Below are 16,517 nucleotides of genomic sequence, written 5' to 3' on the forward strand. Positions count from 1 at the left end.
GAGCCCATACTTAATCATTGGGTCAGGGTTGATGGGACATAGCCAGTATTTCAGCGTAATTTGTATGTATTCTATATGTATGGCGCATGCCGCGTGCGGATAAGCTGCATGAGCACGTGGTTTATTCACGACATCGCACCGGTTTTCATCAAATTTTTGAGAAAACCGCATGAATCACTGCACTGCGTGGAATTATTGATAAATTCCATTGGTTGTTGGCTGTTCTACAGACAAACTCCAAAAAAGGACAACACTGAGGATACACGGTGTTCATTTGTAACGTATTTTTTTAAATATATAACTCTTATATAATCCTCTTTACTGTGGATTGAAGAATCCGATGGATTCTGAACATTTTTAATTTAAATTACCCACGGCCCACTTTACAATTATGTACCCGATGAGACGCCACGCATACAATCACAATTGTTTTTAAAGTTCATAGTAATATGTAGCTGCGTAAATTTATTACAACCCGGATTCCTTTACAAAGTACCTACATACCGACGGTATTCAATGAGTTGAGTCACAACCTCCATCGCTGGATTTTCGCGGTAACGCGTTCGATTTCCCGCGAAATGCCGCTGCAGGCGAGATGGGTGCTGAGTCATTTGTGAACGTCCTTGCAACGTCGTATTATAGCTTTTTATTACCTTCTTGCAAAATATCTTCTTGTTTATCGTTGAACTGGTTGGGTAGGTACATTGCTTTGTGTACAGTTACTAGTAGGTAGATTTTATATGAAACGGGAGTGAGTGCGATGACCCGGCGACAGTCTATACAAATTCTTATTTTTAAATTAAAATCGTTAGTGTCGTCGTTAGCAGAACAAAGGCAAATTATTTCAATGAGAACTTCTATTTGAGACAATATTTTTTACTAGTAAATAGTACTGTTGAGATAATAAATATTTTTATCGGATTTTTTCATACATGAAGCTTTTTTTTTTATTGCTTAGATGGGTGGACGAGCTCACAGCTCACTTGGTGTTAAGTGATTACTGGAGTCCATAGATATCTACAACGTAAATGCGCCACCCACCTTGAGATAAAAGTTCTAAGATCTCAGTATAGTTACAACGGCTGCCCCAGCCTTCAAACCGAAACGCATTATTGCTTCACGGCAGAAATAGGCAGGGTGGTGGTACCTACCCGCGCAGACTTACTAGAGGGCCTACCACCAGTAATACGCATTAACATACATACGGAGTAAGACGCATTAACGACATTATGTAGATAAATAAATGTATGGAATCCTCCTAGGTCATATTATGATTCTGTGACGCACGTACTGTGATTGTGCAAGGCTTAATTAGGTAATCACTGGTGGTCGTGTTTTCAATATAATATGGTGAGCCACGTCTAACGGAGACATACTCGTTCTCATCTCCTAACCATCACAAAGGTCGAGTTTTTTTTGTTGTTTGATGATGGCGTAGTTATATGAGCAGACAGGAGGCTGGCACCATTCGACACCGTCGTAACTAAACTGTGACCTTACAACCCATATCTCAAGGTGGGTGGCGGCATTTACGTTGTAGATGTTTATGGGCTGCAGTAACCACTTAACACCAGGTAGGCTGTGAGCTCGTCCACACATCTAAGCAATAAAAATAAAATAAAATAAAAACTTGACCTCGTGTTACTCCGTGTCAATAACAGGAAAGATAAGGTGGTACACGACACAACTGGTGGTGGTTGAAGCACTAAAAAAGTACTGGAGATTACTTGTGTCAAGGTGACGGCCTAGCAAATGATGTTTGCGGCTATGTCATTAGAGTGATGGGTGCCACTGTACAAAGTGTCTCGCCCGAACTTGCAGAGTTTACATGCTATAACTTCTTTATACAAAAGGTTCTACCACCAGTATGGTTCGATGTGCAGACGGGCCCGCTCGGCTTAATGTGGTGACCGGGGCCCGTGGACATCATAAGGTGAAGGCTGCCAGCGACTGGTGCGTAGGAACATAACGTCGACCCGGTCGAACGGTCGGTAAAATGCTGCACTTAAAAGAATTAAAACAAAACGAGGTCCTCACCGCGACGTCTGATCGATATCGGAGCGTCCCTCCGTAACTCGATCGTCTGTGGTCACACCGAGCGGTCCCCGTGGACAATACTAGATTTTTCTAAAATATTCCAAATTGGTTTCCAAAAATATCGTAAAAAACGGAGTTTCCTATCGACATTGGAATATCGTGCTAATTAGCGTCCAATTTTTATATGTACCTACTATGATATAATAAATAAACATTTAATACTCTAAAATACAGAAATAAAACCGAAAATATGGCATTTAAAAAATATCCGTTATTGAATTTACCAAAATTCTACAAACGATTTTCAATGTTGTAGCTAGAACATCGACTACACATAAAATGAAATGGTAATTTTAAATGAAATTTATACGTAGTTGACGTTTGTATAATTTATTTTATTATGAGCTCTTACCTACTAACTGTTATAGTGCAGGGCACTTGTTAGTATTTAATAGTTAAGGGATTTCTTAATATCCCTTGAAGATCCTGTTCTATTTATTTATTTATTATTGTAAAGGTACTGGATTAAAGACTTCCAACAAACTAATACGCAATACCGAGTCTAATAACACACCATTAGGATTAGACGTCTCGAGCTGAGTGAAATGTACGAGTATTTGTTAATCAATTCACGTTACCTCTTCGAGCAACGCAAAATAAAAGATTTTCTTTTTTTATAACTCTAAACTTTTAGAACTTTTTGTTTTGGTTTCTATAAAATGTTGATGTAAGAACTCAACTGCAGAAACCAAAGTGTTAACTTCTGTATTAGCTATCATTGTATTCAATGTGCAAGATGGCATTTAGCATGAAGCGTGTCTTCGTCACTACTTACTGAAGGAGTAGAAGGGCGAAAGGGATGAACTGCGCTTGTCTCGCTAAATGTTCCCTCTTTATTACATTCACTAAACGTGGACATCACACAGAAAGTAACTACCAATACAAACTATCGCCGGTCGGTTCAAAGGTCAAATGTCAAAACATTTTGTACGAAACGACTTCATAAAGATTAATAGCCGATAAAATTATATTTTTACTAGCTGACCCGGCAGACTTTGTAGTTCCCCAATCGATAGATAAAAGACCTAAAGTTTTGTATAAAATAAACTTAAAACAAACAAAAGGAATCCGTCCGACGCGACGGGGGACACATCAAAGGAAAAACAAAATTGTTATTTTTTTTTAATTCCGAGCATTTTCATATTTATTTACCTTTTAAACCTTCTCTGGACCTGCACAAATAATTCAAGACCAAAAATTAGCCAAATCAGTCCAGCCGTTCTCGATTTTTAACGAGACTAACGGACAGCAATTCATTTTTATATATATAGAAGATAGAAGAAGAAGATATAAGATGTCATTGTTTTTTTATATTTTATTTACTGAGATGTACTTGACTTATTGGGTAAGACACCCACCGAATACATTCAATACAAATAAAAACAAAAAAAAATGAAATTATTCTGCATTTCCGCCGTGAAACAGTAGGGCAGGCGTTATTACAATATAATGGAAACTAATTTCTGCAGGTGCGAGGGAATAATCACGCTGATATCTATAAAATGAAGAAATGAATGAAAATGAATGTTATGGAAACTCAACATATCATTTCAAATGTGATCTTCGTTTTGTTTAACGACAGTGATGCTCTGGCCGATCTGAACGGCTGTGACCCAGGGATTCAAATATATACTAGAAGGATGAAGAGCTGCCCCGCTTGGTGTGAACACGCCATGCTCAGGGACTGCCGGTCCGATTTGACTAAATCTTTGTGGGTTCAATATCCTATTATACTATTATTACATTATTACCTGGGCCGGATGCCCACTTTTTTTATTGCCTTTGTAGGCAGACGTCATACGGCCCACCTGATGGTAAGTGGTCCCCGTCGCTCATGGACGTCAGCAATGCCAGGGGGAGAGCCAAGCCGCTGCCTACCACTGCGGAAAGTTCTCAAATCGTGTGAAACGACTACGTCTAACTACAAATGGTATTAAATCACTACATAGTATAAAACAAAGTCGATTTCTCTGTCCCTATATCCCTATGTATGCTTAAATCTTTAAAACTACGCAACGGCTTTTGATGTGGTTTTTTTTAATAGATAGTGTGATTGAAGAGGAAGGTTTATATGTATAATAATATCCATTAAATAGTGGAGAAATCAATAATAAATTACAGTTTCCGAAGCGAAGCGAGGGCGGGTCGCTAGTTAAAAAATAAGTTGTAAACAGTGAAGGGTTTGTTACAAATCGGAGCAGTGATTGTTGGTCACGGTGTGCGTGGTGTACCTGGTGCATGGGGCCGGCCGCCGCGCGGAGCGTGAAGCGCAGTTGTGGTCACGGTGCAGGGTTCCACCTGACTCTTGAGCTTGTACTTATTGATTTGTCATTGTTACTGTCCGACGCCGACGAGGGGCACGTCTAATTACAGCCATGTCATGTTTGGTATTGCGCCGTACATAATTGTTAGCAGCGTTTCAATATAATTAATATGAACTTTTCATATTTCCTATGTGATGTAAAAGTATCTGTATTTTTGTCAACTTTATTTTGTAGCTATCATACAATGAAAGAAATCCGAGAAAAACCTGAATGACGCCTGGAGCATTTATAAGATAAACTTGCACATTTACAAGTCCCGATCAGCAACATGGGCCGCCCATATTATACAAAAGCACCCGCTCGTGTGAAGGTCTACCCGTCGCCATTTCTCAAAAGGAAGTGCAACAGTGGGAAACCATTCAGGTTTTTAAAAAGTTACTAGTGCTCTGTCAGGTCTAAGCCTCTGGGTGTTGTCTGCTCATCAGCGCTGTGTTCACAAATCAATATCTACCGAATCAATCAATAGAAACATCAGGAGGAGTACTTGCAAATCAGCTGAACTTCAAAATAACAATATGCTCTTGTAATTTGAGCCTATTAAAAATAATGTGTCGCACCCCTGACAGGGCTGTGTACCACATCATAAATCAGACGTTAATATGTCTCTAATGAGTTAATAACCGCTCGTAGCTTTTAAAGGGTTAACCCTCTCACCGCGTACCCCAAAGTTAAATTTAATTGTTATTTTGATTTCACGGGGCGCGCCATTAGAAGGGTTGAGGGTGTCCTGGTACCCTATGTTTTTGGTAATCGCAAGCGGATTATGAAGATTAACTTTTAAATATTATATTATGCTTGTTTAGCTTTCAACGAAAACTATTGAATATTAACTATGTTTATTTAAATATTTGTAAGTGGATGAGCGGCACGTGTTGGTTTAGAAAAGCCCTTTATTTATGGTTGTGCATATTTATATACTTTGTATATATCCCGTATTAGAAGCGAGTACTTGTGGTGGTTCTGCAAGCAGCGTAGCACTACGTACTGTATTTGTCAAAGAAGCCATCATTTAAGGAGTCGTAGCAATTTTCGAGTCTAGCGATTGTAAGTGAGGTTGCAATAAAATTAAGTACAATGCATTTTTGGCATACGTCTCAAAATATTCGCAGGGTGATACATTCCACGTAGAGAGCTATAGGTACTGGACCAAACGAGCGACCGTGAGGACCTTAATAATAAATCTAACGTGTCTTTTTATTGACATTTTCTGCAGTTGAATTTTGTTTTTTTCCATAAAAAAAATTCTGTATTCTCTGATCGGTGCATCGACTTGATCAAAATTGGCCTATGGCAGTTTTCATATCTAACGTAATAACCCAATATGAATTTTATTTGCTAACTTTACTCATGAAATGGGGGGATGCTTGAAAACTTCGTAAGACTCGCGCGACGAGAGACGGTTGATTACTACAGATAAGTTTTGTATTAAGCTTAAGGTTTGATTATTGAATGAGTTCAATAAGCAGACGGGCCTTTAGACATAACTTAAATGACGACATTCCCCTTCGGACACCAGCTCTAAGTTTCGATTAGTACTATGTAATAACATCGGTGAACCGATCTTGGAGAATTGATACATTAAAAAAAGAAAATATTAGAGAAAAAAAAGCCCGCTGAGTTTGTTTCGCCGGTTCTTCTCAGGACTGTGGCTCTTTTTGGAACCGGTGGTAGAGTTAATATTGCTATTTATATTTTGACATTCAACAAGTATGTTATGCTGACATCTAAGTTGAAATAAGTGATTTAGAATTAGAATTTTGTGTTTGATTTTATTAAAGGTTGGTTTAACCGTTATAGTGGAGGTCGCCCGTGGACATGTGCCGGGTACATTTATGTATATAGTGGAGGTCCATCGTATCGGTACATATGTACTAGTGTCCAGTTTATTAATTTGGTTTCAATTATTTATCTTGCCCTTCGTTCTGTGCGGTCGCTTTTCAGCAAATTGAGACACGCAATATGGTAAATGCAAAAATATTATTGTAACGAACGTTAAATTTAACAAGCACATCCACTCCTCAGTACCACTAAAAGCTGCAGGCGTAACGAGTGAAACATCAAAACGTACAAAAAACTCTTTTATTTCTCTTAACATTAATAACTGTTGACAAAATCCGGTACATTATAATTTGTATTTAACATTATTTCGGGTGTGCATGCCGGTTGAGGCAATTATTGGACAATGCTTATTGTTACCATTTCTGTTTGCCAATTTACATTTATTTGAACTTAGAGATGTTTGAGTTTACTCAAGGTGTGTTTGTTATTGAAATAATAATTTGAATGTCATGTAATGTGCATGGTCGTCTGCATGTAGATCGCCAACAACTTCTACACTTCAATAAATAAAAATGAAAAAGTTTAATAAATAACGTAAACACCAGTTTGAACTGAAATTTCAAATATATTTTTTAAATTTAATTTCAAATGTTTGTGCTAATTGTAGACCCTGCGGTTGTCCGATGTCCTGGCTGTTTCTGTCATGAAGCAGTCCTCGCGGGATGGGAGGGTCGTTGTGCAATAGAACGGAGACGCCGACGTCATGTCTCAAGCTAGATGGCTTTGAGGGGGGTTGTCTATAGGCAGCGGTAGCCCGGGGGTTGGGAACTTGTCAAACCACATAGAGCAATGAAAAAAATGCGTCGACGGACATAATTTTTATTTATCTGTTGATCTACTTTTCTTTATGTCTTGTGAGTAGTGGTCCACAAAGAGGAGCGCGTGGACCACACTAACAACACAACACTAACGCAACATCAAAAATCTGTTATTAATACATAATTAGGATAGCCAAACCATGTTCATAATTTTGTAAAAACATCTAAATTTATACTTTTATTCGCAACCATTTCTTATTTTATATACCTAATTTAGTTTGAAGTTTTCACGTAGACCTAAATTATTTACAATATGAACACTCGGTACAAAAGTTTATTTATAAAAAAATAAAATTTTTCTTTACGTATTTGTACTTTCAAACTTAAACAAAAGTAAATTATTTATCTGAGAGCCGTGCGCTCAGATATGTAATCAAGACGAAGCATGGGATATGTCTAGAAGCGTTCGCACTAACAAATACATTACAGCTAATGTTATAATCACATTTTACCAGATACCGAATAAATATTGCCTCATTACATTTGTTAAATTACCAAATCTGCAATTCTCTGCAATCTGCAATCTGCAATCTGTGATGTAATGAAAAATGGAAGGGCGACAGAATAAATTTAAAGTACAGGGCAATGTGGAATGATCCAACACTCAGTTGAGACGGTTCACGGTGGCGGTCGCGGAAGACGCGGGGCTACTTACAATACTATGGCAGGTCGGGCTATAGCCTTACTATCAGTCTTTATATCGGAGGTGTGTGTCGCTGGGGGGTGTCGCTGCTATCACGAGATGATGCAGTTCTTGTCGTGGGGTCCGTTCCTCCGCTGCCGCTCTCGCTTGGCGCAGGCCACGGCGTCGTTCGGCACGTAGGAGATCCGCACTCCGCCGTACGCCCTCCGCGCCGGCAGCGTGTACGACTCCGTCGAAGAAGAGGAAGACGAGCAGGTGCTGCAGTAGCTGCTCGCGTCCTCGTCTCGGACCTTCTCTTTCCTCACGGGCTCATCCGGCTCGAACGCTTCGTTGTCGTCTCCGCAGAATCTAACCGTCCGGCCTCCTCTAGGCTTTCGAGGGGATTTCTTACCGTCTACTAACATTAGTTCTGGCATGGATGACGAGTGCCCCGGGGTCACCACTGCTTGAGCCTCGACGGGGTGCGGCGGCTTCCAGTCGCTAGGGGACTCTTCTTTCTGAACGTCTGAAGTTGGGGTGGGTTGTATTTGTCGCTCCGTCATTGACTGCTCTAGTCTTAAGTCTGCTAATGCTCGGTCCAAGCTCAGACAAGCGTGAGGCGGTGGCGGAGGGTGGGGCGGGGGCGACTCCGGTGCTAATGAGCCGCTAGGTTCAGAATCAGCGTCAATATGAGGAGAGGGCTCTCTTTGCGGCGTGCGCGAGGGAGACTTGGGTGAAGGAAGCCGCCTAGGTCGAGCGACGCGCGGCGGGCGAGGTCCGGGTCCCGACGAGTCGGATGGCGTCGGAGGTTCTCCCTTAGAGCAGGCTATGGAACAGAATATCGCTCCCTTACGCGGCAGGAAGGGGCGACCCAGGAGGCTGGCGTGGCAGGTGTGGCAGGCGAAGCAGCGCTCCGTGGCGTGCCAGTGCTGTCCCTCGTGCGACATCTGTCCCTGGTCCACGCCGACGGGCTCGCCGCACGCGTCGCAGTACTCCGCGAAGCAGCCATCAAAGCAGGGCAGGCAGTAGGGGCGCGCCTCGCGCATGATGTACCGCTGCCCACCCAGCTGCTTGGAGCACTCCGCGCAGGCGAAGTGTTTCATGTGCCACGCGCGCCCCTCCGCCTCCGTGCACTCGTCCGCCAGGATTATCTGTTAACAAAACATACATTATTATTCTCATCGTTTGACCAAAAATACCAACTTATAAAACAACATTGATCGACCGTCACGTCGGTTTCTACATCTCCGCGTTTATGAGATTTAATAATAGTCTATTAAAAGTTTAATGGTCCATTAATTATCTTCAAGATTCACATAGACACCAGTTCCGCAACTATAATTCTCATCATACATGTAAGACGAGAGATTACTACGATCTTAGAAGATAATGAACTACAATATTGTATAGTGTTATAACGTCTATATTGTAATGGTTTATTTGAGTCGAGTAGATTGTAATCTAGGTTGCCTAGCTAAAGCTACAGACAATAAAACCGCGGCGGGGACGGGGGCTGATAATGAGGCAGATAGCGCGGCTCCCATGATGTCGGCTATTGAAAGTTCTGCAGAAACTCTACTTGGGATGTGTATCTGAGTCACACGAGGGAGAGTCTCGTGTTACAAGGAGCGCTAGTGTCGTCAGCCGCTTCGAGATGTTGTATAAGTGTCGGATTAAAAGTAAAGTGAATTACATGATTTCACTCAAAGAGACTTCATCGTCAATTGCTTAAATTCAGTGTTAGTACTTGGGAGCTGAATGCCTGGGAAAGGGCAGGTGTGGGAGAACACGTACGTAAGGGGCATCGCGCACAATTCGATTTCCACACACATACACTATATCTCTTTGTACAAATGTTCCATCAACGATTCTAGAGCATTTAGTAGGTTTTAATTAAGATCCTTCCTTAAGAAGTTGTACAGTTGTACAGTTGTACAGTTGTACAGCTGCAAGACGAATGTATTAATTGAAGCACGTACAAATCATCATCAAACCGAAACATTCGGCCAGAATATACCGTTTCTATGATATTAATAACTCGCAGAGCGTTCTAATGACGACGCCGAGTGCATTGGTTGTGGGAGACTTTCCCAGGCCACTATTGTGTGTAGTCGGCGGGTCGGCAGCACCGCGTCCGACGCCAATCACAGACGGCATGATGCTTAATTGGGCCTTGTTTGTCCAGATAATTAATTAAATTAAAACTAGTTCCTTAGGAAAATATAATGCGTTTGAATTGTCGAGGGGAAATGTGAACGGCGGGTTAATGCATGTGATTTTTCGTATTTTATTTGAACGTTTCACGTAAATTGTAGGAGACTTTACATTAAGGTTGGCGTAGCCGTGAATGCCAACAGTAATGGCGAAGTCCAGCCCTGCATTCCGCACAGGGGCTATGAGTATGAATGCGTTATGATCGTACAATACTGTTGTGCAACATGTGTGTCGGGATGGTGAAGTCAATGTTTAACAAACAGTGAGAGACAGTGGACCGCACGTGATCCTAGTATTCAATTGTGATTCATGTATTATGTAAAAGTTCTATGTAACCTTCTAAGATCGCTTTTTTACTAGTCTGTCTTGGTGGATATGAAGTTTTAAATTACAAAGAACACCGTGAATATTGGCGAGGAGAACAACTCACTGCAACTGGACTGTCTGTTCAATCTACATAGATTTGTTCACACACGGCCCGCCACCGGAGGAAAACTCAGACCTCTTATGTCTTATTCCTTTTGCCGTGATATCGTACTGTGGTCGCCTCCTCAGTGCTTCGCAGAGGGCCACGTGCTGCGACCAGTCACCGGGTCCCCGATGTTGCCAACGTGCGGTGGTCAGCACTTATGACTACTTCATCATCATCATCATCATCATCAGCCTGCGGCAGTCCACTGCTGGACATAGGCCTCATTCATTGCCAGCTGCCTTGGGCAGGTCGTCGCTCCATCTAGCAGGAGGTCGTCCTACACTACGTTTGCCGGTTCACGGTTTCCACTCCAGAACACGTCTACACCAACGGTTATCGGTTCTGCGACATATGTGACCAGCCCACTGCCACTTCAACTTACTAACTCTGCGAGCTGTATCGATCACCTTGGTTTCTATTTGTTGTACACAAAATTACCAACTGTGCCTACTCGATATATTTTATATATCATACTCACAGCTTCTGAATCACTGTAGGTACTATACTAGTTATCAACCCGACACTCGGCATCTGGACTTTTAGGACCAGGCATGTCAATAACCAATATCTCATCGAAATTTTCCTAAATTCAGTCTGTTTGGAAAATAATATCGAATCAATAATGTGATGTAGAGAGGGACGCGTCGTCTGTTCGAGAAGTCATCCCGCACTTCCGACCTCACGGTTGAGACGGCGGCTGACAAACGGCCAATAAAACTGACAACGGCGGCAGAACATCGTAAAAAATTTGAATATTGCATAAAAACTTCAAACTAGTCGTCTTACAGAACGTATTAAAGAATACAGCGTGTATGGGCTGTTTGTGTGTTCATGACCTTTGTACATGTCGGCAGGTCTACGGTATCCAGCACACAGAATCAGCACACAGCACCAGCACCAGCACAGGAACTCAACCAGTGCATTTATTGTATTTATTTACCAACAGCATCACGGTGCTTCCTGAGAGCTACGATTTGTCTATCTTCAAAGGAGTACTTTGGCGTTCCTGGTGTACACACGAGTTGCGACAGTCACCACCCACCCTCGGGTCGGCGGGTCCATACGTTTGTCTACGGAGGCAGTTCAATAAAGTAGCAGCGAAGCGTGGCCAAACTTCATTAGTACATGCAATGCGTTAAGCAATGAACACGCAATATTTTTTAACGACTGTGAAATATTACTGTTTTAACTATAAAAAATGATAGATCAGAAAGGTATAGCCTATAAATATTGATTTAGTACATGCGAATGGCGACCTCGATGTCACGGACCTCCGGGGCCGATCGTCTTTGCTGGTAGGCCGGGGGCGGGGAGGAGCGGGGGGAGGAATTCTTCATTAAAATAGGCCGTCAAGGCTCGACGAACGAATCATGGTAAAAATATACGATGAAGAATTACACGGAGTGCAGGTGGAGGAGACGCCGCAGACACAGCTCGTTGTGGAGGTCAGGATATCTGCATTCCAAATCTAGACCTCACATCTCAAATAGATGGCGAAAACAATTTTATGGTGACGATTACCAACAGATCGAGGTAAAGAGACCGCGCGGGCGCAGTCCGACAAGATGGTTCGACCAAATCCGCACCACACTAGAGATCCCATTCCACGACGCCCTTCATGCGGCCAATGATCGAAGGCGCTGGCAGGACACTACAAATCCTGTCGAAATATAATGGTCACGACCCTCAGCAGTGAGGAAACGACGCGAGGAGGAGGAGATTACCAACAGATGTGCTACGAACTCATCTAGTTTTATACTCCTTGATGAACAGTACGGGCTCGTTATATAAAGCAGCGAAGCAGAATCACCTTGGCACGACTTCCAGGCGTCTGCACTAATTAATTATTTTTGTAAACACTGCGGCTCTGTGGACCAGTAGACCTTCGAACGCTGTCAGATTGACATGGTCAGTTCTGATAGTTTTAAATCGTATACCTATATATGATTTTAATCAAAGGGAATTCACTTTTTCCACAGTGTTATATGGATTGGCATGTGTGTGTGATATGCACAATTGTCGAATAGAAAAGGCGTACTGTGAAACCATGAGCTTCGTAGGGCATTCAATATATGTGCAGTAATATACATCCTGTCTATAATCCCATAACACAGACGCTTGCAGTCATTTGGGATCGGTCATCGTTCTCGACGAGTAAATTAACCCTCAGACACAGCCCACCGAGTTTCTCGCCGGATCTTCTCAGTGGGTCACGTTTCCGATCCGGTGGTAGATTCTGCGAAGCACGGCTTTTGCTAGGGTTCGTGTTAGCAACGTCGTCAGGTTTGAGCCCCGTGAGCTCACCTACTAGTTAAGGTTACGCTGAAATAGTCTCTCAAGGCTCTCAGCTTAGGTAGGAAAAAAAACATTTGCGAAATTTAAGTACAAATTTTTTATAAGATTGTATTTTATTGGAGCCCCTCGTTAGCGGTTATCGCTCGCGACGCAATCCGTCAGGAGCACCGAAAACGCTGCGTTTCCGCCGCGAGTCGGCGCGACCCTCCGGCGACTCCAACGTTTGATTTATTGACTTGCAAATGGCGGGGTCGACGAACCTTACAGCTGCCTTCTTAATGTGTTCCGTGATGACTTTCAGTTGCAGATAGTCGAGCTATGTCTTGTGTTTATATGATAATGTGTTCATAGACATACTTGACGATTAATCGTGGAATAAAAAACTAAACCCGCAAAATTATAATATGCGTAATTACTGGTGGTAGGATCTCTTGTTAGACCGCGCGGGTAGGTACCACCACCCTGCCTATTTCTGCCGTAAAGCAATAATACGTTTCGGTTTGAAGGGCAAGGGCAAATTAAGAAGCGGACGGTTAGCGTGGTATGGACATGTGATGCGTAGAGAGAAGATGCATGTGACTAGGAGATGTATGGAAATGGTAGTGCAAGGTAGAGGGGGAAGAGGTCGACCGAAGAAGACATGGATGGAGTGTGTGAATGACGATATGAGAGAGAGAGGAGTGAGTGTTGAGGTGACGGCTGATAGAAGAGAATGGAAGAGAAAAATTTTAGCTGTGCCGACCCCACCTAGTGGGATAAGGTGCAGAAAAAGAAGGTTTGAAGGGCATATCTCAAGGTAGGTGGTGCATTTACGTTGTAGGTGTCTATGGGCTCCAGTAACCACTTAACACCAGGTGGACTGTGAGCTATTTCACTCATCTAAGCAATAAAAAAACGCGTAAAATAACAGGCATGCCGTCCATTTCGACTACGAAACAATCGTGTACTTTAGTCGAAAGTGTGTGTCGGTCGTTTTTATACTATTGAGACTTTACCTCATATAGATGGTGTTCACATCTGTAGCCTTTAGTAACTTTAACATCAGATAGGTAATCTGTTCATAAAAATAGTTAAGTATTCAAATACATTGGACAATAAAATTAATATAACAATACGAGATAATTGGACAATAAAATTAATAAAACAATACGAGATATGAACCGGTGTCATGTCATTGACCTGTTAACGAAATTCCCCTAAAAGCCAACATTTCGCATTCCGCAGTCGGAACGATTAAATAACCCTTAAAGTTACAATGAGACCGCGGCGTGCAAGAATTTAGCACAGGGGTGGCAAGTCATGGGTGTAATGAGCTGTTCGTGGTCGTATCCTGTGGGGCGACAGCGTCGAGGGGCCAGGCACGTAATTAGTCTGCGGTATCTTCTCTTCATCACCGATAAGATATTCTGCTTAACGAAAGACTACTGTTGGGTTTTTTTTTATTGCTTAGATGGGTGGACGAGCTCACAGTCCACCTGGTGTTGAGTCGTTACTGGAGCCCATAAACATCTACAACTTAAATGCCGCCACCCACCTTGAGATATAAGTTCTAAGATCTCATGTATAGTTACAACGGCTGTCCCACCTTTCAAACCGAAACGCATTACTGCTTCACGGTAGAAGCAGGCGGTGTTGTGAAGTAATCACAGCTCTTTTTATAATGTGTTGTTTTAAAGGCTTATTGTGACAAGGAATAGGCGGTGCCACCTTCCTTCTCTATTTCTGGCACGAAGCAGCTCCATTGTATCAAGTAGATATTTATATTTAATATGAGCGTAAACCTGAATAAATGCTTTCTCGGTTTTGTCATGGACAGAACACACAGACCCGTGAATAATACCTGTGCGGATCATAAATCAAGCACGTAGGCAATTTTACTATTAGATGAGTTAGTAAGTGAACCGAGTAAATTAAAACTACAGTGGGAGGTCCCCTAAATGAGTGCAGTAGAATGGCCTCGAGCAGGGAGAGATGGCGGGACATCGTGAGACGCATCAAGTCTGCCCCTTCCAACACTACATGACGATCACGACCACTCTGTCAAGAGTGACACGATTGAGAAGAAGAAGAAGAGTTAGTAAGAGTCCTTACCTCATCACAAGCAGAACATCTCGGTTTCAAGGTCTCAGCGTGATGCCTCCCGCAGTACAATCTTCCTTCCTTCCAGAAATAGACCAGGTCGACTAATATTTCCTGGCACGTGCTGCAGACGAAGCACGCGGGATGCCACCGCGCCGCGGGTCCCGCCCTGGCAGCAGACACGCACATGTCACCAGATGACATGGACTCCTCGCACTGTGAACAGAGTTACTCAATTAAGATACTGGAATTGATTGACGAGCTTAGTAATACTGATCTACAATATTAAAATAACGAAGACTGTCAGCTTTCAGAATAAGTTAATATGAGTTTCTGGAAATTTTAGCAAGTTATTATAAATGCGAAATTTTGTGAAGATGGACTAATGTTTGTCACTATTTCACGCAAACAGTGCTGTATTTTGAAGTAATTGCACAATGTAATAGTTGATACATCAAAATAGACATCAAACATCCTTCAAATCGAAACGCATTACTGCTTCACGGCAGACATGGGCAGGGTGGTGGTACCTACCCGCGCGGACTCACAAGAGGTCCTCCTTCGTGATCTAGTACTGGTCATGTTTAATTGTTATGTTAAAGGCATACCACACACAGAAGACCACAACGTGATAACTGTTACCTGTTCTGTGTACCGGTCGTCTATGCCAACCTTTAAATTGCAATATATCACTGCTTCGCGGTACAAATATTTAGAGTGCAGTGGTACTTGTGTACAGGTACAGAGTCACAGAGGACCCCGGTGTGGTCTATTGTTGTAAATATTGCATTAAACATAACTGAGGTGGTCAATTTATTGTCGCCTCACGGTGAAGACCGTGAATTTGATTTCCGGTTAGTAATTATTTAGCGCGTTCGTGACCGGCCTCCGAATGATTTATCAATGTCGTTACGGGGTTTTTCTAAAATTTACATTACAGGTTTATAATATACTTTAGTATTGATATTATTTTATTAAATTTATATTTAAAATATTGTCAGCAAAATAATCATTAATCAGCTTTGCCATTTAAAAACTATAAAATAGACAATACTTTAAGAAGCATCTGATATATGACATCTGTAGCACAGTACTGCTTCAATTAAATAAGTTAAATTCTCGTCACTGTACATAATCAGTAGGTAGTAAGTAGTAGAGGAAAGAGGAAGAGGTAAACCTAAGAAAAAAATGATGTATTGCGTGAAAGACGATATGTGTAAGAGGGGAGTGAGCGAAGAAATGGTATATGATAGATGAGTATGGAATGAGAAAACATGTTGCGACAACCTCAGGTGTTTGGGAGAAGGGCAGGAGAATAGAGATGATGATGATGAGTAGTAGTAGTATTTATAGAATATTGAGAATAATGACAGCGAGTGGGCCTGAGCCGGTACGCACAATATTTGAACCATCATCACTATTTTGTTCAGAAAATTATAATTTCGTCTACAATAGTACAGGAGCATCTAGCGCCAAGGCTGATGAAGGCCGTCGATTGTTCCCAGTAAGGTGTCGCAAGTTTAATGACCGAGACATCTATAGGCACACTATGTACGATCATAGAACACGCGGCCTTACAAAAATACCTTTAGTTAAAACATAATTTATTTCGTTGTATAAGGGAACATGATATCTTTATGAAACATTCAACTTTTAGAAGACAAAGCGTCATGTCAAAATTAGGTGGCGAGGTAATTTGGATAACGGCGAGTAGTGTTTCCGGACAAACTAAAAGTTTTACGTTGCTCTTGTTTAAT

The 16,517-nt window shown here is 42.0% G+C and overlaps 1 protein-coding gene across 12 annotated transcripts in view; it reads right to left on the bottom strand.

The window, feature by feature from the left end:
- Nucleotides 1-6,486: 6,486 nt before the first annotated feature.
- The window catches only part of LOC101737057 (protein prickle), a 358,717-nt gene continuing 348,686 nt past the window's right edge, over nucleotides 6,487-16,517 (bottom strand). For all 12 annotated transcript variants that reach the window (XM_062673849.1, XM_062673850.1, XM_062673854.1 and 9 more), the window contains 2 exons: nucleotides 14,773-14,976; nucleotides 6,487-8,851 (listed from right to left, as the gene is read on the bottom strand). In XM_062673849.1, coding sequence (XP_062529833.1) covers nucleotides 7,814-8,851; nucleotides 14,773-14,976 — 1,242 coding nt within the window. In that variant the 3' untranslated portion in view covers nucleotides 6,487-7,813. The remainder of the gene's footprint in view (nucleotides 8,852-14,772; nucleotides 14,977-16,517) is intronic.

Source organism: Bombyx mori, chromosome 19, assembly GCF_030269925.1.
Source record: "Bombyx mori chromosome 19, ASM3026992v2".
NCBI lineage: Eukaryota > Metazoa > Arthropoda > Insecta > Lepidoptera > Bombycidae > Bombyx > Bombyx mori.